The sequence below is a fragment of the Teleopsis dalmanni genome, chromosome 1 (genome assembly GCF_002237135.1).
Source record: "Teleopsis dalmanni isolate 2A chromosome 1, ASM223713v2, whole genome shotgun sequence".
Lineage (NCBI taxonomy): Eukaryota > Metazoa > Arthropoda > Insecta > Diptera > Diopsidae > Teleopsis > Teleopsis dalmanni.
This window is the reverse complement of record NC_051846.1, coordinates 55,146,638-55,171,369: the sequence shown is the minus strand read 5'-3', so window position 1 is coordinate 55,171,369 and position 24,732 is coordinate 55,146,638. Positions and strand designations below refer to the sequence as shown.

The window sequence follows — 24,732 nt, the reverse complement described above, 5'->3', positions numbered from 1 at the left end:
TTTAAATGATGCTTTTTTGAAGTAACGTTTTAATTGCTTAACAAATATTTAAATAACATAATAATAATAATAATAATTAAATTAAATAATAATAATTAATTAAATAATAATAATAACATAATAAAATAATAATAAGCGAATAATTAAATAAATAATCGAAATTATTTTTATATAAATGGATTTGTAATCAAGAGGTTATATGAATTGAAATTATTAAACATTTGTATGTTTGGTTATCATTTCAAAAGAGATGGTAACTCTAATAGACATATGTTTTTGTCAAATGAAAAAGTCAATGTCTGCCAGTGGGGTTTAGAAAGGTTAGCTGAATGAATTTTATTTATTAAATTTTAAATTAAAATATTATTTTATTCCATAGATGTCTTTTACTTCAAAATGCTGTATAAATATTCTCAAAAATGGCATGAATTTTGTTGGCCGTTCAATATTGTTACGAAACTCCCACGTTATGACGCAAGCTAATTTAAATTGTACTGGAAGTGGTGTTATCGGTACAATACCAATGCCCTGCAATCAAACAATAGTGGATAAAGTTCAGCGCTTACTTGTGCCATTCAATACACTTTTTAATCAAGTCGCAGGATTCAAAGTGAAAGGACGTGTAAGGCGACGTTGTAAAGACTGCTATATTGTGACTCGGCAGCAGCGTTTATATGTTATCTGTCCAACTCATCCCCGCCATAAACAAATGTCCATGAAACCGAAACCGCATAATACATGGTTACTGACGCACGCTACTCAATCTAAAATAAGGCCCTATTAAAACTCAATTAAATTTGTATAATTATGTTTCAAGAAAAATCAAACTATATTGTTAGTACTTTACAAATTGTTATAACGTTTAAGAGCGCTAATACATAAAACTAGAAACAACTATACATGTTGATGGAGTTTATTGCTTTGGTCTGTATTCATACGTTATGTGCCTTACAAATAGATCGATAGAATAGGTCGTTTGTATTTTTATTTAAATTTATTTTAACATTCATTCAAACAACTTTCATTCGAATGTTGTATTGATGTCAACAATAAAATTTACAAATCATAGGTCTGTTCCATGAGCTACTCGTAGTAACTTTGAGTAACACTGTGTATAAACAAGTGCGTTCAACCAGTAAGTTTTCATGTAAAATTTACTTGAGTTTTATTACAAGAAGCTCGTGGAACAGACCTAATATGTGTATTTTCATTTTATGAAGAGAATTGTTTATGCTGATCCAAACGTAAACCAGCAATATTGTTGTAGAAAGCTGCAACATCGCATGTCGCAGTTTTCTATACAAAGTATAACAAGGCTTTTACACATGGAAACATGCTAGAAGTATAATAGTTCAATATCTAGTTAAGTAATTTCTGACACCTAACGCGAATACCTCAAATATCATCTTACTATGAATTTGTGTACTATAACACTACCCCCACAAGGATTTTCTACAAGATCAATTTATACATATTATTTTTATAGTAATTTGACATGTTGCTAGTAAAAAAAAAATTGAGCTTTTATTAAGATATTAGCCCCTAATAACTTCTAGGTCCGTTAAGAAGATATCAATTTTGAAGTCGTATATCCATATTTTCAAAACCAATCTAAAAGTTTTTTACATCAAAAGAAAAAATAGCAGTTCTTGCCGTCAAATTGAAATAAACAGTTTTTGTAATATATTACAACATACATATATCTCAGTATCGAGAATTTTAAACAAATTTATTTTTCAATTTAATTTATGGCCTATTAAATTATATAATTCAATTCCAGGAAATATAAATGTATTTTATATATAATATATATACATTTTAAGTCATACATTAAACAAATATAATGCAGAATAGAAAATTTATTACAATTATGATGAAAATCAACAAAAAGACCGATTTTACTTCAAGGGAATTTAATCTAAGAATTAAATTTTAACTAAAGTTTTCAAATGAATTTGTCACAATGTATAAAAAAGAACCCTGTGTTAAGGGATATAAGTTTTATTTGTTTGTTTAGAGTTCTTCATTCGTGAGAGCTTGATCTGTACCTTTTTTAATTACATCAATATAGAATACCGTAATTTGTTACCTGCTATTTTCTCAATAACATAAAACTGTCGATATGACTAAATATTATAAAATAAAAATATGTATATAAATAAAACCTATATAATTATAGAGAAATATAAAATTATATATTTACAATATCTAGCTACCTGCTTTTGTTCTCATAAATTTTTAAAAAAGTATTTCAATAGAAAACATAAGGTATATAAATTCTTTTTACTTAATGAATACTAATTAAAAATTAATGGTAAAATTAACCATCTGTCGTTGTTAACTCGCCTCTTACACCACGAGTTACCAAAAAACAACAACAAAATTAATTACGTATGGATTATCAGGTTTAGTCAGAATAACCTTAATGTTAAAATTTTAGTATTATGTAGTTTTATATATATATTTTATATATATTACAAGGTTATATATATATATATATATATTTATCAGAAAAACGCTCCGGTTATGTACAAAACTTGTGTATTTGGACCTAAAAATTGTACATTTTCAAATAATTGTAAAACGTATATACGGAAAATTTATTATATATGTATATATTTATATATATAAATTCGTATATGTGTTTAACAATTATTTGAAAAGGATTATTTATAGGTTTAAGTACACTAGCATTGTACATAAGCGTAGCGTTTGTCTGATAAATTGTAGAAGAGAAGAAGGGGCGTATTATTCAATTTGACAATCTCTCATACATACCTACTTCATTTGAATTTGTTATACGTATTTATAAAAAATTGAAACATCACAAAAATTGAGAGCTCGCGTTCGCCCCAGTTATTTATTGTCCATATAACTAATAAATGTTTTTAATATGATCTGAAAAATGGCAACGTCGCTTATTCGATAGGTATTTAATTTTTGACAGTCTGGAGTGGTTGTCATTCACAACAAGAATTTTGTAAACAAAAGTTGTTAATTTGCAAACAATATTAGCGCGGTTTAATTCTTATAAACTAATAAAATGAAAATCGCGGTTGAAGGATGTGCTCATGGCGAGTTGGAGAAAATATATGAAACAATACTTGATATAGAAAAAGCAGAAAACATAAAAATTGATGTACTGCTATGTTGTGGAGATTTTCAGGCAACTCGTAATTTGGAGGATATGCAAACAATGGCTGTTCCTGATAAATATAAGGATATGTGTACATTTTATAAGTAAAATTTACTAAAGTTATAAAACGTGATGTTTATTATAAAACAACTGTTTCTTTAAATAGGTATTACAGTGGAGAACGTGTTGCGCCAATATTAACAATATTTATTGGTGGAAATCATGAGGCGTCAAATCATTTACAAGAGCTGCCCTACGGAGGTTGGGTGGCACCAAATATTTATTACTTAGGATATGCTGGTGTTGTACGTTTAAATGGCATACGTATAGGCGGTATTTCAGGAATTTATAAAAGTCACGATTATTTACGTGGCAGATTTGAGTATTGTCCTTACTCTGAATCAACAAAAAAAAGTGTTTATCATGTACGCCAACTAGAAGTGTTTCGTTTAAATCAACTAAGTAATGATATGGATATATTTATTTCACATGATTGGCCTCAAGGAATTTACAATTATGGTAATAAAGCTCAACTTTTACGTTTTAAACCATTCTTAAGAGAAGATATGGAAAACGACAGATTAGGAAGCAAGCCTTGTGAAGAACTATTAAAAAAGCTGCAACCAAATTATTGGTTTTCTGCGCATTTGCATTGCAAATTTGCTGCTCTTGTAGATCATCGCGAACAGGATGATATGGACAATATGGAAGAAGAACGTATAACAAAGTTTTTGGCTTTAGATAAATGTTTACCTAAGAGACGTTTTTTGCAAGTGCTAGATATAGAATCTGAACACACAGATGGAGAAATATCTTTTGAATATGATTTGGAATGGCTTACAATACTTTACTTGACAAATCACTTAATAAATATAAAAAGTCAATACTATTATTTACCAGGTCGTGGCAGTGCCGCTGAAGAAAAACACATGTTTACACCTAATGAAGAAGAATTACAGCATATTCGTGAAAAATTACACTGTGATTTACGTATTCCAAAAAATTTTGTTCGTACTGTGGAACCGTACGATCCAATGAATGTTAGTGAAATGCCTGTAATACAACCAAAATCATTTATTAATCCGCAAACTACACAATTCTGTGATTTATTGGGTATAGACGATCCATTAAGTTTAGCGATGATGTTAAGTGGACATGAACTAAGTTACTCAAGTGCATATGATACGAGCAGTGATATACAACTTAATGAATCTAGTCTTTTAATCGATGGTCACAGTTTAAATTCTTCTAGTTGTGCGGATTCAAGTATGTCGCAGATGAGTCCACTAAAACGTAAAAGCAGTTTGAGTTTAAATCTACCAATGCCAAAAACAAATAATTTAAATATTATTGACCTTAATAAATCACTTAATCCGGATGAGTTAAATTTGGACCTAAATTCTGATGATGACAGTCAAATGGAAGATGTCCAACAAAGTACACACAATTCAGAAACTGCAGATAAAACAGAATTATCAAATAAAACAGATACTGTGCATAAGTTAACAAATTTGGAAGAAGTTAATCTGGAAAGAGATACTGCTGATGAGAGGATTAATGAAGATATAAAAGGAAATAATTTAGATAATTCATCAGCGAAAATAATGAAGACTGATATTCTAAATTTAAAACAAGCAGACAATGAAGATGAAATAAAAACATTATCAGAGGATATTAGTTTGGAAAAAACAACCCACAGTGAAGTTGGATATCACAAAACGAAACAAAACGATTTAGGCGTTTTACCTGTAAAGAAGTTTAAAAGACGGAACATGAATTTATACAAAGCAGATAGTGAAGAGGAAAGTTAATAAATAGTGTTATGCAATATAACGTACGCTGTTGTATGTGTTGTGTATAAATATTATCAACTTTATATTTTAATAAAAAAAAAAGTTAAAATAACTTTTGTATGACTAACCATTTTTTTTTTTTTTTTAAATCACATATCAGAGATAATTTTATTCTTTTCAAAATACATTCTTCATTTTTTATAGATTCGCAGAATTTGTATTATTTTTGATCTAATCTTGATTTAGATGCACTCAAATTGGCGATATCATTAATACTTATTTGTAGACCTATAGACCATTATGTTACCTATGGAAATTATGTAGGTAGTATCTATGAATAGAATTGAATTTAATTTCTTGACTTATGTCTCTTATACTCGTATGAAGAATCCTTCAACATCTAAAAGTGCAACAACAATTATTTTTTGTTTAAATTAAAATCGAAATTTGAAACTATAAAACAATTATAATTACAAACGTATGAAAAAACCTTAAATCTGAAAATAAATTTAATACAATATTCTAACAAGAATGCAATTTAATTGAAAATAATTTATTTCATTAACTTTTTCTAAATAAATAATTTATGCAATAAATTATTATTATTATTATTATTAATAGAACACTTAAAATGGATTAAACATAAAATACTTAAATATAAATGTAGTCATTGTGTACAGTAATTGGTACTTTTAGCTACAGCCTCATCTACTTCAACAGTATCACAGTAATAGCTTAAGGGTTCTGCAATTCTTTCTAAACGTATTAGTGACAAGTCTGAAACAGTTTGTTGTTTAGCGTGATAGAATTGGCACCTTCGCGTACCATAGTTTGGTATATCAGCATCGTATGGTGGACTAAGTATATCAAAGAAAGCAGCAATACCACCTACAGCTGTAATTTCATGAAAGTTTCTTTCATAGGGTGTCAATATTGCACAAGAAGTATTTGGTGATACTATGGTTGGCTCCTCTGCCACAGCATATACATCTCGTCCGGAATGATCGTATACAAATGGTACATCAGTTGGTATATGTTGCGTATAACTTTTAACGGACAGCTTTCCATGAATTCCTCGCAATAAACCATACATCATCGGATGATCGTGCAATGGCATTGTATAACCAGGACGCATTACAAAAACACTCATAGACATAACATCGTTCTCAAAAATATGTATAAACTTGCATGGTGCATGTCCAGGTCGAAATGCAGAATCACTAAATAGCTCCTGATGATTTAAATTGAGATCACGATATGTTAATTGCTCCGCAAGTTGCTTAAGTATAGCGAAATTACTGTTAAAAGTATTTTGGTTCGTTTTATCCAAATTTTTAAATGTCAGCAATGTATGCTTCATAATATTAACAAATAATGAAGACATTGTAAAAAGTTTTTAATGATATCACTTATATCAATCACTATCCATCGATCATTGAAGACCGGCGATTGTGCTGAAAGCTATCTTTGCAAAAAAATGGAAAATTTATCAGATGTTGTATTGACTATTCAAAATGTTTTATTAGAAGCCGTTCACAATAGCGTTTTGAAGCAATATAATTTAGGTGACCAGATCATTTTGTAACAAAAGGACTTTTTTAAAATTTGCCACAGAGTGGCAACATTTTATTACACTACGTTATATGGTGATAGGCTCATTCTACATTTGAGTAAAATTAATGATTTATTATAAATTATTGTAAATTAGTTTTTATAACAAATTTCGCACAGTTCACTGCATTTAATATGTTGAAATTTTATATAGGGTCTAATGCTGTTGAAATCAATACTTGCACATATGTTTCTTTTGTTATATTTTGATATTTTTAGTTTTAGATTCATTTGGCCATTTCATTCTTAATATCTAAACATTTAACAGCAGAAGTAGGAATTTTATAACGAATTTTTGTGTATTTTAAAGTAAATAAATCTGTTATAGCCATTTAAGAATAACTTTTGAATTAAATAATTGAGGAAGCAAAAATGTGATGAGAAATAAAACATTAATATTCAGCAAACTAGAAAATACAGCAGTATATTATACAAATCTTAGCATTCGGACAATTTGAGAAGTCATAAAAAAATTCGCTTATATAGAAACAGTTCGGGAGCTAAAAAAATAAAAACAAGTGTTAATGAGGTAGGTATGGCAGGTAGGTATTGATGGTATATATAATAAAGTATTATTTCATGAATCGCTCATATAATTATGTGTACTATTTTACAGATGATTGTGAGAAATAATGAGAAAAGTGATAAGTTCAAAACATAACACAAACGTAACAACATAATAACATAAAGAAACTAACAGCAGTGACAGAAAAATCAATAAAGATGTTAGCATCGCTGACAAACACACCGTCTACTCCCGTAAATGCCTATTTTCCAACTTTTGGGTACAAAAATTAAACAATTGAAATTAGAAGAAAGCTTCGATGAACTATAACTAATGATATTGAGCGGACATCAATAAAATAAAGCAGGAGGAGAGAAATATTTTACACTTAAATTCCCGTAGAAACGAACCGGATTCGCCAATCACTTCCTCACCAATAGTAAGGAATCAGTTTTCATAATTCATAAAGCAAAGAAATGATTTTCATTAAAGAATCATCTTCGTGGACTCAAATGTTACATATGATACAGCATCAGCAGTAGAAAGTTTTAATTTTGAGATGCCATATACTTCATAAAACATACGGAGTGACCGAACAATAACTTTATCGACTGGAATAATGCCATCGCCACCAAACGTTGAATCTTTTGAATGATCTTTCGCAACTAATATATTAGATATGACACTTGAAGATATTTATATATTTTAAAGAGGAATATTTTGAAGAGGAGTGAATAAAATTGGTGTTTTTGGTGAATAATTTCAGACAAATGTAGAATCCACTTAATTTTTTCATTTTTTTTCTATTTATACTAAACTATTGTAGAAAATTAAACTATATTTTTAATTCAAAATATGACTTCTATCATAAATAATTTTATTTTATTATATTTTTTATTACAAACATGTATATAATAATATTCATAATATTGTTACTGCTACTGTAAGTGATTAAGTGTAAGCATTTTCTTCGAAACAATTTCACTAATTATAAATATTGCCTTCATTCTTTAAATAAGTAGCGAACTCTTCTCGATTAGATGTCGCATTTTTTTATATCGCCACAACATTCAGAAGAAGGATCCTCCTTTACTCTCTGGTGTATGTAAGTACTTTTGCACCAAATGCTATTGTCGATTAAAAAGTTGTGAAGTACACAACAGCACAGAACGAATGCTTTTGATTTCATCCAAAATAATTGTTTATGAAATATGCGGAACCTCTTCGACAATATTCCAAAAGCGCGTTCAACATTTTGTCTTCCTCTACTTATATGATTATTAAAATGTACATTTTTGAAATCGATGTAAGAGTACTGGGAGGGAATCATCAGATTTTTCAGCAACGGGAAATCATTATCTGCTAAAATAACATAAGGCAATTTTCTATTATAACTTAAATTCGTGGTGCTGAAAAAGTCCCATCTGCTTTGTCTACGATTCGACTAAGAACGGATCGTGAAAACACATTTACGTTATCACTTTTGAGTCCATTGAATCCAACATCAACAAAGAAAACTTAAGCGTTAGCATTTGACAGAGTCAAGTAAGCGATGCTTATAAATCCTTTAAATTCATATAAAGGATTTACAAATTTGTCCTCAGTATCAAGGCTATGAGCTTTCCATCTAGCACGCCCTAGCAGTTTAAATGCGTTAGATGTGCTTTACAAAGATAGGAGAGTTTGTGTTGCAGAATTGACAGAGGATATCAATTGAGAATGTATTGATTGGAGGATGTATTAGATGCAGTGTTAAGTAGATGATCATGATTAAGCTAAGAGTGCCCTAAGCGAAAACTGTTGGATGTAGACAACTCACCGCGGTGAAATACAAGGTCTTGTTTGAGTTTACGGTATTCATAAATGGAGTTGATAAGCGTGTTAATATTGCGAAAATTGATGGAGACATAATTCAAAAACTTTATTCCATGCTCTCTGAATACTCTAAACATTGTTTAATTCGTATTGTAAGGATTAATCCATTCGAATAGAATGCACATCTAGCATAAGTAAAGACCGCTTTAATTGAAATATACACACATTCTGAAAAAAGTTTCATATGTTAGATATCCTATAATAAACAAAGATTACCGACAATAGTCTAGGATCAGCTAATAAATAATTACGATTTTGGAATAAACCACCGTCTTTAAAATAACTTTAAAAAATAAAAAAATTATTCTATATTAAAAATATTTCAAATTTAATTAATCGGTATTATAAATAATGTGTTATAATATGTATTACAAATGGTCGCTGGAATTCTTAGAATTATAGTTCGTTTGCCGAAATTCAATAAAAGTTCTAATGTGTACAAATAACGAAATATGTGACTATGTATTTAAATAATATTTGCTGATATTATGTTTTCTTTTACACATAAATTATACAATAATAAAATAAATTTTTTAATATTACAAAATATAATTCTTTTATATTTAATAAGTTCTCAGCACGCTTTCTGCGCACCGCATCGCTAAAGTGATTTCTGCTAATTATAACAGTTTTTAAATACATATACAAGAAAAAAAAATATATTAGTAAAGCGCCTACATGTTATCTACCCAAATTGAAGTTACATATTTACCCCCAAATTGAAATGTTTCAAAATATTGAATTGAATTGAATTATTAAAACAGCAGACATTAATGCGAAATATAGCGGGTCATGCAATTCGTGATAATTTTTTCATAAAATCCAATTTACTTATAAAATTGATCCATTCTTTGTTTCCTTTCTGGGTTTTTCTATGATATTAAGAGCCAAATTTAAATGAAGTTGGTACGGTTTGTTGTGTAAATGCAAAGCCACCACGTTTTTCTATTAATTTTGATTCTCTTGCCGCTTTCCTTTGTTCGGCTGTTAAAATAATTTCTTGTAGAGCTTTTGTTTGTTCAGACGTTAAGCCAGCTGTTAGTGTCGCATACCAGGACTGATCTTGTGTAGAAAGAGCTGCAATAAATTTATAAAAATTAGTATTTACATTCTTTTATTATTTTCTCTTAATAATATATACCTGTAATGACTTCTTTAAATATAAAATATTCATCAACAATTTTCTCTTCATCTTCATCATCCAAAGGTGTAGTAAAACCTTCTAAAGCAGTTTCATTTAAATCATCAACTGATTCTTCTTCTTCATCATCAGACTCATCTTTAATTTCGGATTTCATATCAAAACCAGCTTCTGCTGCTTTCGTTTTTGTAAAATCACCCAACTGCTCTAAATAGTCCGGCGTAAACTCATCAAGTTCGTCTTCATCACTTGATAAGGCTTCTAAAATTGTTAATTAAAAATAATATGTATTAAATAAATTAAATAAAATAAATTATTTTTCAATTTAATGTAGGATAGATAGATACATACTAGATTAAATTTAGTGGAAATTATATTTGTTATTAAAAAATATTTGAACATCGAACTGCTTAAGGAGTTCGAGTATATGTGAATTCGAACATTTATTCGAATGTAGTATTCGAATGCAATACTTCTAATGTGCAAACATTCGAATCGAACACTCCACATTTCAAAGAATCAGTCGAAAAAACTTCAAACGTTTGAATAATCGAATCGAATACTTCAAATCTTCGAAAATGCTTGAGCTGCTTAATAACTCTCGAGCTACTAAAATGGCAAATCTAATTCTAGTGTTAATTCATTTTCGTTTTGTTTTATAACAAAACAGAATAGCAGAAGCTTGAGTAACGTTTAATAATTATTCAAACGCAACTATTTAATAATTTAGTGTTAAGGATTTTCTTTAAGTCTATAACTCTGTGAAAAATGTTTATATATATAAATATAAAAATGAAAAAATAATTATTAAATCGAACTTGCTTAAAATTTTAAACAGCTCAAATAATATTTAAAATAATATCATATCACTTCCGATAGATATGTGTTATTGTTATTAGACTGACATTAGCATACATACTTATATCATGGAGAACAGTAAATGCCTTTTTTCCAAAATAAGAAAGGTCAAATTTCTGATATTAAAAAAACGATTTTAAATTGGACTTTCCTATAATATGGATATAAATAAAATACTAAACAGGAATATCATAAGAGTACGCAGATGATGTGGTACTGCTGAGACATAGAAAATATGATAAAACTCATTATCCCTCTAAAGAGTTTTATCTCTGAAGAGTGATATAACAATAAGGCCGCAGTTAGTTAAAGAAGCAAGATTTTACAATTAATTATATATTATCAAGAAAGTAAATCTGATATGGAAGTTTGTAAAGAGTAGAAGTCATGACAATGAAATTAATTTTAAAATGATAACTTCGCTAGAATTAACCAAGAATTTAGTTCCCACACACTACAACCAGAAAAGTACATACAAACAATATTATATAAATTTCATTACTTATTTCATATTCATGTTAAATAATTATTATGTTTACTACATTCTTACTAACCTTGATAGATTTTATTTTTGAAACGAGTATCGTAAAGTATTAAAGATAATAAAATTTTGAATTAAATCACAGAAATGTGCATATTTAGAAAATAATTATATAATATATGTGTTATTTAAAATATGTATATAAAAAAAATATGTATAACTAATTTATACCTTCACAGTCATCATTATCTTCTTCGTCTTCTTCTTCTTCCTCTTCTTGTGCTCGCGACTCATAAGCACGTTTTAGTCCGTCAAATAAGAGTATTAGCGCAGGAATAATTTGACTTGAGACTTCGCTGAGAACTTGAGGTTTAGAGTCACCCAAAGAAATGAGTGTACATAAACCTAAAACGCATATTTTTCTATCGTGAATACTAAGCGGAAGAGAAGAAAAAATAATATTATTTGATTGTTATACATTGTAATTGTGTTGTAGTTACATACCCAAGGAAACAATCAGTATCATGTAACCATTGCTTTACAAAATGAGCACTGATAGGTTCATTACTTGGCTGCGACATCTTGTCTAAAACAGACAACAGCAGTTGAGGGTTATAGTATAAAGCAGCAATAACAACCTGAATAAGATATGGTATATTTTAATATTAAATTGAATTAAATATTTATAATTTATTGTAATAATACAAACATTTTTTTATTTTTTATTTTTGTTTTTGAAACGGACTAATTGGTCGGTTTAATTTTTTTTAATAATTTAAATAACCGCTTTAAAAAAAAAATAACTAATTAAATATTTATATTCACCTGTAAGCACATGGTTCGCAACTCGGATGATTGAACTTCTCGTATTAAACGTGACAATGCTAATTCGACAAACATTGGAATTACGGAATCAATTTGGCCTTTGCACTGTAAAATTATAACTTCCAGTAATTTGGCTGCGTGACATTCTGGATCTTCTCCTGGACTTGTTGTTAACATCTGTTTGTAAAGTTTTAATTTAATAATAACAATTAATAACAACAAAAAAAAATAAAAAAAATACTTACAGTTTTGGCCATATCGAACATAGCTAATAATCTATTTGGATTTGAAAGAAAAGCTGGAGTATCCACTGTCACATAGTTATGTAACGTTGGCATCAGATCAATAAAATAGTCCATGCCATCCTTTTTAAATACTTGATAAATGAGTTCTAACATTTGCCACATTTCTGGTGAAATTGATTTAGCTGTTAAATCATAAACCAACGAAAACGTTTCTTCATAGAAATCTATTGAAAGTTACATAAAAGATAAAATTAATAAATAAATATAAATTAATTACTTTATAGTTTTTGTTGCATTTAGTACCTGTAATATTGTGATGAAATATGTGACCAATAACATTGATGACAATAGGATGTAAATTTGCCATGACTTCTGGTTGATTTTCCATGACATTCAAAAGTGTTTCAATAGTGTTTAACAGTCCCATGGCAGTAATAGCTTTGTCATCTGAACCTTCCTCAGACTCGAGTACTTGACTGAATGTGGTCGCTAAATGTTGACATATTTCCATAGCTACTGGTACCAGTTGTGATGTAAACGTACACACAATTTTTTGTAACACATTTGTGAGATCTTCATTTTCAGTTTCACGTATAATAGTTAATAATTCTTTAGTAATTTCTTTAATTTGCCCTTCCACGTATTGTGCACCTTCTTCTTGTGTTGAAAGGAACATTTGTAATGCTATAGCTGCTTCCACTTTAACAGGTAACTCTTTATCAGTGAGCAATGCGTTTGTTGTCAGACGCATAATTTCTGCAAGCACCTGTGGATTTTTAACTTGTATATCGCAGAAATAATGTAATACCCAACAGGCACGTGCACGCATATGTCCAGTAGAGTTTTGGAATTCAGGAAAAACATAAGTGGTTAACATTGTTTCTACTTGATCGCGATAAACGTCTTTTTTTAAAAGGACATCTGCAAGTGTGCCAATCATATGCAAAGCACCATCTTTTTGTTTGTCATCTGCATTGGGTGATGTAATGACCTGGTCGCAATACAAGACAATATAAATTAATATAATTATACTGTTTCACAAATAAATGCGTTTAAGCTTCGGAAAGTATTAGTTAGACAGGTTAGACACGACGCATATTGTGTACCTCTAATGAACAGGATTTGATGCATTGTTAGTACCATTCCTAAGCGCTTCAACAACAACAATAACAAGCTTTATGCTTTGCTTACTATATTTTTATACCTGAAAACTCTTTGTTTTTTTAAAAGAACATGTTTTTATGATTCTATACATTATATGACAAAATAACAAATGGCTTTGGCAAGTGCTATGAGCAAATATTTTAATTTTATAAACAATAAATAATATATAAGTGCCAGGATAAATGCAACAAGTTTAATTGCATTTCCAATCTTAAACAAAATTTCTTGAATAATTTATCCGCTTCTCGGATAAATTCCCCAAGATATCAATGTTTATATGAATACATTTATCCGTGAATGGTTATATATTGTAATTATTGAAATAAAATGTCTTCATGATTAAAATTATAACAAAAAGAGTTTAAAAATGAAATATACAAATCATTGTAATTAAATGTTTTTGTGAATTATAATTTTTGCACTTTTACGATTAAATAAAATTAAACAATAATTCTTAGATTTTAGCTCTAGATGGTTAAATAGAAAAAGTGAAGAGTTTATGCATTTAGCATATATAGATTATTTGAACTAAAACTTTTTTTTTTTTTTAATAATTTTTAGCACTTTTTTGATTAATTAGAATTAAATAATAATTCTTATATTGAAAAGAGTTAAGACCTAGATGGTTAAACAAAAAAAAAATCATAAACTAATAAATGAATATATAGATGATACCAAATAAAATATTTTTCATTAATAATCTTTATCAATTTTTCGATTAATAATTTTTACGAATATTTCGTATAATTAAAATTAAACAATTCTTATATTACATATAATAGTTTGGACATAGATGGCTTATTAGAAAAAAATGAAAAACTAATAAATTAATATTAAAGACTAAAAATTTTTACCCTTTTTTTTTTAAATAATTCAAATAAAGCAATAATTCTTATACTGAAAAAGAGCTAAGATATAGATTGTTAAGTAAGAAAAGTGGAGAACTAATAAATGAATATATAGACCATTTCAAAATTTTTAGTATACTTAAAAAAAAAAAACTCTTATATTACCAACCATTAAGGTACAGATGGCTTATTAAAAATAGTAAAGAACTAATAAATATGGATGATGGATGACTTCAGTTAAAACCTTTTTTGATTAATAGTTTTAATCAGATTTTCATATCAAAATAAAATAGAAATTAAAAAAAATGAAGAACTAATAAATGAACATATAGATGATTGCAAATAAAAACTATTTCGATTAATCATTTTAGCCAATTTTTCGAATCATTAAAATAAAATAATAATTATTATATATTTGAAAGCGTAAAGCCATAGATAACTGAATAACTAAATAAGAAAACTGAAGAATTAATAAATTAATATATGGATAATTGCAACTGAAAAATGTTTTGATTTAAACAGTTTTACAAATTATTAAAATATAATAATTAATATATTAGAAACAGATCAGCCCTGTATGGCTTAATAAAAGAATTGAAGAATATTACGCCAACTGAGTAGAATTCTCGAAGGGGTTTAATAACATTATTACACTTTAACATTTTCATTAACAGGAATCGATCTCTGACTGTAGTATTCTAGTATAGTATATACGAATAATACAACTTGAATAATTTTAAGTAAAATATCACTGTTGTTGGTTATGACATGAGATTTGAATTTGCAATCAACAAATGATAATTGTAAGAAATTTTTTTTATAAAGATTTCTTACTATTTGTTAGTTATTATTAATTTTAAGGCATAGAAGCATAAGCGAATTGCAGGTTTTCGTTTCTATATATATAAATACATATATATAAATAAAAGTATTCTTTGAACCATCATTATATTCATTATTAGAACAAAAATATATTAGATATTATATTAAATGATATTAAATGTACTTTCAAATATTGAATTGAGCTGTATGGATATATTCTTTCTGAAATATTGAGGGTTTTTAAATTGACAAATTTGGTTAACTTTTCTTTGATATCGTCTTTATCTTGATCATCATCTCATACATCTCTGAACCATCTCATACAATTTTCACTATTCTGAATTTATGTAATTTAGTTAATAATATTTGAAACTTGAATACAACTTTAGTTTTCTTGTCCCAGCAATAATTTAGTACTTTATGGTATGAAGTTGTTAATATTAATTTGAAAGTGTTAACTAGCAAAGCGAATAGCGGCAAGAGCGCCTTAGTTTTGTTTTTTGAAAATTCGTGTTAAGTACATTCAATTATATTGAATAATTTTGTTATTTATTATAAATATGACCTATAATTTGTACTCAGTATAGAACCTCAGTCTCGTATTCACCTGCATGATTATATTCATTGCTTTTGGTAACATTCCTTTTCTCTTTTTACAACAGGAATGTAAAAGAGTTTGTGCAGCTGGTACTGGTGTAGCATAATCTTCAAAAATATCTACAAAAATTATATTGCAATAGTTAAATATATAAACATATAACATACTTTATTTACATTGATAAGTTTCTAACATACCAAATTTTAAGCGTATATAATCGTGTGGATCGGCATCCCAAAGTTCTTGATCTGATTCAGTGAAAGACATTATTGGAAACACGACGTCTTGAATAATTGCAACCATATGTGGTTTAATTAATTTCCAAGAATAGGCATGGCTTACACTAAAATTAATAAAAATCAAAGCTACATTCTTCAAATATTCTTCAAGTATTTGTTTTATGTCACTTACGCATTTTTCAAATAAGCCAAAATATCGGTAAGTACACGTGGAGAAATATATATGCGATTGCGGTACTGATCCAAAATTTTTAACAAAACTTCCAGTACACCAGTGGTAAATGTCGGTAAATACCATTCCGCAAATTGTTGATATTTCGTACTGACAACATTTCGCGGACTGCCATAACTATTGTGATAAAATTTATTTAGTAATTATATTTTAATATTTACATTATAGCACAAGTTATTTACCGTTCGAACATTCGCACCATAATATGTAAAGCCCATTTTTTTGTTTTCCACCAAGGGAATTCGGGTTTCTCATCGTCTTCTAAATGAGAACAATCGGGTATAGGACGTTCAGCAACTTGCCGACAAATCTCCATCCATTGTGAAAATGTTTCTTTCGTTATTAATTCTAACGGTAGGCTGTATTGTGTAAGGGCGTAGTATATTTTTAAAATTTGCTTTTGTAAAAGCACTGATTGTTCAGACGGATCGTTCATGATTTTAATCATTAACTGATAAATCATTGGTAATAATAGATTCATTGCTTCGTTAAGTGGACCTCGTTCCTCAGAACGTTTATATTCATATGTTTTTACTAATTGATACATAACTAAAAGACCACCATTCCAGCCATTAACGTCTACATATATCAAAATTAATATAATATTGATTATTTGATATTAAAACTTTAGATCTTCCTATATGAGAAGTAACAAACCTGAGTTTTGCAGACATATACTAATGTTATCAACAACTTGTGGCCATCTTCCTGGAAAATCGTTTTTTATTATATGATTTATGCAGACTGCTAATTGTATTCTGAAAGTTTATAAGTTGAAGTAATTTTAAAGCTTTAGTTATTTGTATTGGAAACTGACTTTATTAAATCTGGTGAATGTATAATTGCATCAACTATGGATCCCCGTATCATAGCACGGTCCTGTTCATGTATTGAGAATGGTATGGGTTCGCCGGGTTTGACTTCATGATCAGTCCAATTACTAGTGACAAGATTCTTAAGATATACTGCACCAGCTTGACGAACGGGTTGATCAATTCCATTTTGCATAACAATTTGTAGAATTGTGGGCACAAATCCAATTATTTTATGTATCTATATAAAAAATTATTACATATTACATATTATGCATTGAATTATATTATAGTAATAGCCGAGTCAATAACTACTCAGCGCATTGACGTAATCGTAAGTTAAAATATTTCAATAAGATTTGCACTGAAATTTTGTTAAATGAGTTATTTCATTTTTGAAGCTTCAGATATAAAAAGTTTAATAAATTTGAAACTTGGTTTTTCCAAATAATTAGCATGTTTTATAAATAGCAAATAATAGCTTCTTGTTGTCATTGTACCCCATGTTGGAGAACGATTAGCAGTACTTGGTTGTCTTAGAAATTAGTGGACTGAAATATAAGCCTACATAGTAATCTAAGTGTAATACTACAGCTTATTGAGGAAGATGGGCTCTTACTCTATGTAGGAGACACAATAGATCTCTAGCTCGCACAGTAAAGACCCCAAACATAATAATAACATTATAGACCTGACCACATCTACAGTTTATCACCGTATTTACTTATTACTTTAAATTAAAATTTTAAATCAAATATTTCATTTGAGCTCTTTTAAAACAATGATAGGAAAGGGACATCCATTCTTATTTTTAATACTGTTTTGTCAATATTATTTCGAGTTTACGGTGTTATGACAGTTCATACCATTTCTGGCACACATTTTTATTTTCACAAGATTTCATGCGGAGGCATACTGAGAATTTTGTTGCGTTTCGATTGTAACCTTAAAGAAAATAGTGCTACGGTAGCTATTGTCAATAATCCATCTCACTAATGTTATCTAAATGTGTTGAAGGGTTTCAGAATCGGTCGAATCTACATCCCACAGTCATTTATTTTTGGTTTTAGAGTTTAGATTATAGTGAAACAAAAGAAACAACGACATAAGAAATATGTTATTCAATAAGATTTACCACCATATTTTCTTATTGTTTAGAGTTAAGTTTCTTAAAGTAAATGATAAAATGTAATTTATGTTCGTCTATTCTTCCACTACTATTTTAAATTGTTATATAAAATCCATTCATCATCATCAACGTTAAAGCTCGGGGTAAGCTTCCTCATCCCCAACCAGCTTTTCCATTCTGTTTTGCATGTTATTTTAGACCTACATTTTTGGTTATTCATTTTCTGATGCCATCGATCACGTTATCGAGACATTTTATACGTGTCCTACCTCTGTTGTGATCGTTATATGGCGTGAAATATTCGCTTTTATGGTCTAACATCCAGCATTCTCATAACGTATCCGATCCATCACAAGCGCACAGCATCTTCACTGTTACAAAGCTGTAAAAGCTCTACGTTGACGAAATTCTTCGTAGTTCAGGCGGATAAAATTATAAAATAATAAATAAAATCCATTTAAGATGAGAAATTAATTATAACTTCAATTACTGTTGCGTTTTTACCATTTGTTTTGATTTGAAATTTATTTTACTTTGTATTTTCTCTTATCGGAACTTACACTCATAATTGCAACATTGGGAGTTTTTTGAGGCAGAAGTTTTTAGGTCAATGGACTCAAAAAATTAGTTATGCAAATACGATATAACTAAACCCTACGCGCTTATCAATTAAACTCAAAAATAAGCTAAGTACGATAATCTAAACACAATATAATTTTTTTTTATGAGTTATCATTAGCTGGTGTAATTTACACTGATTACTGCGTTAATCAGTAAATGTTTGGCCTTGATTGGACTTTACTGACATTATGATCCATCATATGTGCACTTTCCTCTTTGATAGCTGGGAGGTTTCTGCAGAGTCCCACCGTTTTCACTGACTAATTTATGTACTCCTCAAAGGCGTCGTGATTATTCGATGACTGAACTAAGATCTGCGTTAAGTAGGGCAGCCTGTCGATTTTCGGGAATAGCGTACTATATATTCATCGACATTGAATAACTGTGACAATAATCAATATCATAGCATAGTTAAATTTAGTTCTCACCAGTCTTTGCATATATTACATTGAATGAAGGGGTATTAAGTTTTTTTTTTAAAATAGTTGCAAACTAGTAATCGTGGTTTGTTTAGATCCTACACATTTTAAAAAATTTTAATATTTGTTATTATAATTATCATATAATAATTTACGAAATTTTTTCTGACATTCTAAGTCATAATTAAGTCTTATACACTAACAATTACTATGCTTCATTGTCAAATTTATTTCAAATTCTATCAAATGTGGTTTGTTCTGTCTATCGTCGGTTGACTAGAGTTCCATATCTTGCTAAGCATGTCCGCTTGGCATGAATTAAAAAAGTACTTAATATGCATATGAAGCGAGCACTTGAATGTAATAGAAATATTTTCATAAAAAGGCAGACAATAAAAACCATTAAAAGATCTATAATACTTTATATGTATGTGTATAAAAATTTAAGTAAATTTTTTTATAATTTTTTTTAAATTGAATAATTGTTTCTATGTGCAAAATTAAACTCTCAAGTCATTAAAAAAAGTTCTAATTTTAAAAATATTTTTATGAATTTTTTTTTTTTTTTGATTGATATTTGGGCAGTGAATCATCATAATAAATTTCACAATCATATTGGATACAGTAATGAAAAACATTGGGTTTTATATTATAAATTAATAAAAGAAAAATTTGTTTGTATTATCTCAAATGGATATATTAAATCAGAAGCATCAATTTAATAATAATTAAAATTAGTTTTCATGATTTACTTATTATTTATAAAAATAATAGAATAAGCTTATAATAATAATAACAATAAAGTAACGCCATAAATAAACTCTCAGTAGAGCAGAGGACTGCGTCCTATTGATTTTTTATAATCCAAGCAAGTTTATAAAATATGCTTTTGGAACGTCGTAAGATTTGTTGTCAAGAAGTTCTTATGATTATGATGGTTAGGCATTCAAGTTTCAGTACCCCTTTTAGAACCAGACAAAGCCGAACAGTAACAAAGAGACGCCTGGAGAGGATCGGCTTTTATCAAACTTTTGGGAGCGATAAAACAAGTGAGTTGTATTTTAGTTCTTCTACTTTAAAGTTTTGAATTGGACGATATATTTCCAGAAAACCGCTCTGTAGTACATATAAATCTTCAAGGTTTCGTTTTGTGAATTATATTATTATAATTGAAAAAAATGCAGTATGATCTCATTGAATATATTTATATACATCGATAATAATTTACTTTTCTAAATACTTTGGTAACGCTTATAAAAGAATCCATATAATATCCAGAATGTATTAAGAGGGATGGAAATCGTAATATAACCACCAACGTAATGGGCCAGTTAAAGTTCTAAGTATATCAGCGCTGATTGGCAGTCGAACAATGTAACCTAACCTACTTAATGGGATGACCAAACCGTTTTCAATTTGTCATATATGGCAACTGTTAAAATTCGCAAGAGTATCACATCTTCCAACAAACTTCTGAAGTATACAGAGATTATGACATCTGAAACATGCAGAGATAAGTATAGACCAGTAAATGGTCTATATAAATGACTAATTTAACTTGTTTAACGGGATGACCACACAGTAGATGAAAATAATTATCATTTATTTAATATTTGATGCATTTATTTGAAATGCATTTAATACGACAAAATTAATATTGCAATTCAGTTAAACTAAATGAATATAATTGAAAAATTAAAGTTTTTTAGACTTCGTTACTCAATTTCAACAAAAACTTGTTATATGTGGAGTCAATACAGTACACTTTATGATTAGTAGGTTTGTAATTAGTCTATGAAATGACAAAAGCAGTTTTAATAGAATTTATGGTGGTCTAGAAGCGCCAATCGCTAGTGGTAACAGGGAACATTTCAACATAACATCAATGACCGATGTTCACGTAGTCGACACAGCGATGTTAACTTACAATTCAGAACTAAGGTAGTACAACAAAACATTAACGAGAACAAAACAGAAGGTTGGAAGAAAAACGCACGGACAATACAAAATTGTGACAGGAAACAGAAGTTATTACGGACGAAAATCTTCAAATCGAAAATTGCGACAAGAAGCGCCAAACCACACGCTTACAAGGCAATCGTCTGCCCGGTATTATGTTATGGTTCCGAAACTTGGACTTTAACGACTGCAGATAAAAATCAAATCAAAACGAAAGGAAGGTGCTGACAAAGATTTATGGTCCCTTCCGCCTGAACCACGAATAACTTCGTTGGCGCACAAACGCAGAGTTACTACACCTTTGTAACGGTGATGATGCTGTAAAGTTATCACTTGAGATCAGCGCTTGAGATGAATCGGACACGTTATGAGAATACCGGATGATAAACTACAAAAGCGAATACTCCATTTCACGTATGATATGGGTCAACAACGTGACCGACAACGTCAAAAAAATGGGTATCCAAAATTGTTGGTCTAAAACAACATGCAAAGCAGAATGGAGAAAGCTGGTCGATGCAGCTAAAGCTCACCCGAGCTGTGATGCTGATGGAGAAGAGCCACTGCATTATTTATTATAACATACACTTGCGTTTTATAGGAAACGGTATCTGATTGTATAATCATATTTCCTAGATAACACTTATAAAGGTTTTTATTTACGATCGAGAAGAGCCAGTTCATTATTTATTATAACATACACTTGGGTTTAATAAAAAGTGGTATCTGATGCTATTATCATATTTCCTATATAACTCTTATAGAGGTTTTTATTTATGATGGAGAAGAGCCATTGCATTATTTCTTATAACACACATTTGGTTTTAATAAAAAGTGGTATCTGATGCTATTATCATAATTTCTAGATAACTCTTATAGAGGTTTTCGTTTAGCTATGGCACTGATTCACATTTGGTATAAATTGATATTTGACCCTAATCAACTTAAGCATTGAGCATCTTAATGGTTTTTTACTGTTGGATGGTTGATGGACATAATATTCCTGGGTTCAAATCTGCATATATCCATTATAATTCAAATAAATATAAAATAAAATATCGTATGCTTTAGTAACTGCTACACTATTTAGCATATAAATAATTATATATAAAATATATGTATATCGATAAATATATTTTTTTGAAATTTATATTTTTTATCTACTTTCGTGCGAAAATTTCAATTTAATTTTTTATCTCGCGGTACATGTAAATTAAAAGAAAAATGTATACATCTTCAGAGATTTGCTGTTCAATATTAGCAATGAATTTTTCTTTTAATTTTTAGTACGTGTGCTAAAAAGTTCTTTAATAAAAATAATATATAGTTTAAAACAATATCTTATTTACTTAAGTGTTTCTCATTCTAAAAAATTGATTTTAAAAATGGTCTACTTTAAATGTAATAATTTATAAACAAAAAAATTTTTTTTGATTCACACTCGCCTTACTGAAAACATGTGTTCAATTGTATAAATACAGAAAGAAGAACAATAATAAAAATTCGGAGAACTGTCATTTGCTCTTTCTTGCCCACGGTACTTCATCAGTATTTTTGCATTGAAAGCAAAAACGAAAAACATGAAGTTGACTTAGGAAGGGGAATGGGAAATATGATACAAAGGATTTAGTTTTTTTTCAATATCATAATTTTATACATTTGGAGTAAATTTATCGTATTTACAAACAAATGAAAAACTTTTTTCAAGATATTTTTGTTCTTTTTTTGTTATTATGGACTTGAAGCGGTTAGCGAAACTAATTGCAATTGCAAATTTTAAAAAGCACATGGCATAGTTGAGTTTTCTATTGGAAGATTCTTTGGTTCGTTCGACGTCACCACTGCAGCTGGCATATCAAATATGGTTAAGGGCGTACCCCTCGATAAGTATATTCCAAAGAATGTGCAATATTTTGAGATAAATTATATTTATTAAGTAATTATAAGTTTTATGTGCATTAAATGTCAATACCTGAGACAATTGATCTTCCGCTGCTTTTCTTTGCTCTGGATTTGGTTCAATTGTTGCGCGCAGCAGTTCAGTTAATTTTTGCATATCCATTTTTAACCCGTTTTTTATACTTTATTTAACACTTATTAATAAATAAAATATTTTAACAACAATAAATGAAAAATGTGGCGGCCACAAAAAAACAACGTGCCAACCCGACCAACAATCAAAAAAACTAAACCATGATGGGATTGTCGGCGAATTTTTTTCACTGACAATTCGCGCGGTTTTTTTTTATGCGGCGAATTAAGTGGATTTCAAGAGTTGATTTTTGTTTGTAATATACCTTTTGAAAACATTGGTGTGTTGTTTTAAGATTTATGAATAAATTATAATGATTATTTCTAAAATAAATTGTTATATTTAATAATCACAACCAATTTAAATAATTCAAATTTTATGTTATACTTGTAAATTATATAACGAGTCTGATACAAAGTATTACATGTTGTCTACATGAATATACATACATATACTATGTATGTATTTATGTATATGTGTATGTATACACATTTGTATATTTTTTGGGAATTTTCCCTCGCAATTGAAGCGATCAGTTAGAAGGGTATGTACATATGTATGTGCATCAATTATTGACCATTATACTTTAGGTTAATCTGACTAGATGTAAGCCAAGCACGGATTTATTGGTCGCTAGCAATACCCAATAGAGTTAAACATTTAGTGCAATATAGACGATGGAACAAAGAGAATGATGCAGATATAGTTTTAGTAATATTAATTTATGTTAGATCGTGATCTTGATGAAGATCATATTTCGGCTCAAGAAGAGTCGAAATATAGAATATAATAAAAAATATTAAACGTTGAATTATTCAATAAAATGGGACCAATAGCCAGATAAAAAAATATATAAAAACCATGTTAAACATTTATTTGAATTTAGTATAGTTTTTTGTGAAACACTTTAGCATTATTTTAAAGATATTTTAAAGACCACTTTTAGACTAAAGTAAAGTGGGATTTGAACATTGGTTTTCTACGCGATAGTTCTAGCACTTGCTATTAAGGGTGATCTTATTTTATTTAAATAACACAAAATTTTAATATTATGTTATCAATGGTGTAGCCAGATTAGGATAAGGGCAGTGGTCTTTTCTTCAGAGCGTGCCCAAAGTAATAGTTTACAATTAAAATAAGGTACATAGGAAAATGCCTCCTAAATATAAGGTGGAGAGTTTTGTATAGCAATAACAAATAATTTGAGAAATCAATAGAGCGAAAGTTTAGAGATTGTTTTAAAGAATTAACGGATTACTTGCTTTTCCGTTTTAATAAAGATATACGTTATAATGAAAAAAAAAACTTTTATGATAAAACTCCTACCAGCGATTCTTAGTATATATAATGAATTTTATTGCCTTTGAAAGGACTATTTTCTGAAAAT

General features: G+C 28.7%; 4 protein-coding genes across 5 annotated transcripts; 2 read left to right on the top strand and 2 right to left on the bottom strand.

The window, feature by feature from the left end:
* Window positions 1-257: 257 nt before the first annotated feature.
* Window positions 258-899, top strand: LOC119669927 (39S ribosomal protein L36, mitochondrial). The gene is made up of 2 exons (XM_038079980.1): window positions 258-320; window positions 380-899. The coding sequence occupies exon 2, from the start codon at window positions 380-382 to the stop codon at window positions 782-784; it is 405 nt and encodes a 134-aa protein (XP_037935908.1). The 5' UTR covers window positions 258-320; the 3' UTR covers window positions 785-899.
* Window positions 900-2,842: 1,943 nt separating this feature from the next.
* Window positions 2,843-5,031, top strand: LOC119670765 (lariat debranching enzyme). The gene is made up of 2 exons (XM_038081167.1): window positions 2,843-3,240; window positions 3,303-5,031. Exons 1-2 carry the CDS (start codon window positions 3,044-3,046, stop codon window positions 4,945-4,947), a joined length of 1,842 nt encoding a protein of 613 aa, XP_037937095.1. The 5' UTR covers window positions 2,843-3,043; the 3' UTR covers window positions 4,948-5,031.
* Window positions 5,032-5,546: 515 nt separating this feature from the next.
* LOC119668517 (2-aminoethanethiol dioxygenase) lies at window positions 5,547-6,430 on the bottom strand. The gene has a single exon (XM_038078054.1). It carries the CDS (start codon window positions 6,311-6,313, stop codon window positions 5,597-5,599), a length of 717 nt encoding a protein of 238 aa, XP_037933982.1. The 5' UTR covers window positions 6,314-6,430; the 3' UTR covers window positions 5,547-5,596.
* A 2,927-nt stretch (window positions 6,431-9,357) lies between these two features.
* LOC119669094 (importin-7) lies at window positions 9,358-23,502 on the bottom strand. 2 transcript variants are annotated; one of them, XM_038078869.1, is made up of 14 exons: window positions 23,286-23,502; window positions 17,191-17,426; window positions 17,031-17,131; window positions 16,556-16,952; window positions 16,314-16,490; window positions 16,079-16,245; window positions 15,912-16,021; window positions 12,774-13,461; window positions 12,471-12,694; window positions 12,226-12,402; window positions 11,905-12,038; window positions 11,632-11,834; window positions 10,062-10,322; window positions 9,358-9,997 (listed from the first exon to the last, which is right to left on the bottom strand). In XM_038078869.1, exons 1-14 carry the CDS (start codon window positions 23,373-23,375, stop codon window positions 9,801-9,803), a joined length of 3,162 nt encoding a protein of 1,053 aa, XP_037934797.1. In that variant the 5' UTR covers window positions 23,376-23,502; the 3' UTR covers window positions 9,358-9,800. The 2 variants fall into 2 exon arrangements, with proteins under 2 accessions (XP_037934797.1, XP_037934798.1); XM_038078870.1 differs by having other exon boundaries at window positions 9,801-9,997; window positions 16,100-16,245; window positions 23,286-23,375.
* Between the last annotated feature and the right edge of the window lie 1,230 nt (window positions 23,503-24,732).

Bases quoted from the DNA above. Each gene is read 5' to 3' on its own strand.
- LOC119668517 (XM_038078054.1), bottom strand. From the start codon at position 6,313: ATGTCTTCATTATTTGTTAATATTATGAAGCATACATTGCTGACATTT.
- LOC119670765 (XM_038081167.1), top strand. From the start codon at position 3,044: ATGAAAATCGCGGTTGAAGGATGTGCTCATGGCGAGTTGGAGAAAATA. The intron at 3,241-3,302 runs GTAAAATTTACT...TTCTTTAAATAG, and splicing joins GATATGTGTACATTTTATAA to GTATTACAGTGGAGAACGTG.
- LOC119669094 (XM_038078869.1), bottom strand. From the start codon at position 23,375: ATGGATATGCAAAAATTAACTGAACTGCTGCGCGCAACAATTGAACCA. The intron at 17,132-17,190 runs GTCAGTTTCCAA...ATAAACTTTCAG, and splicing joins CATTCACCAGATTTAATAAA to AATACAATTAGCAGTCTGCA. The intron at 10,323-11,631 runs GTATAAATTAGT...TAACAATTTTAG, and splicing joins AGATAATGATGACTGTGAAG to AAGCCTTATCAAGTGATGAA.
- LOC119669927 (XM_038079980.1), top strand. From the start codon at position 380: ATGTCTTTTACTTCAAAATGCTGTATAAATATTCTCAAAAATGGCATG.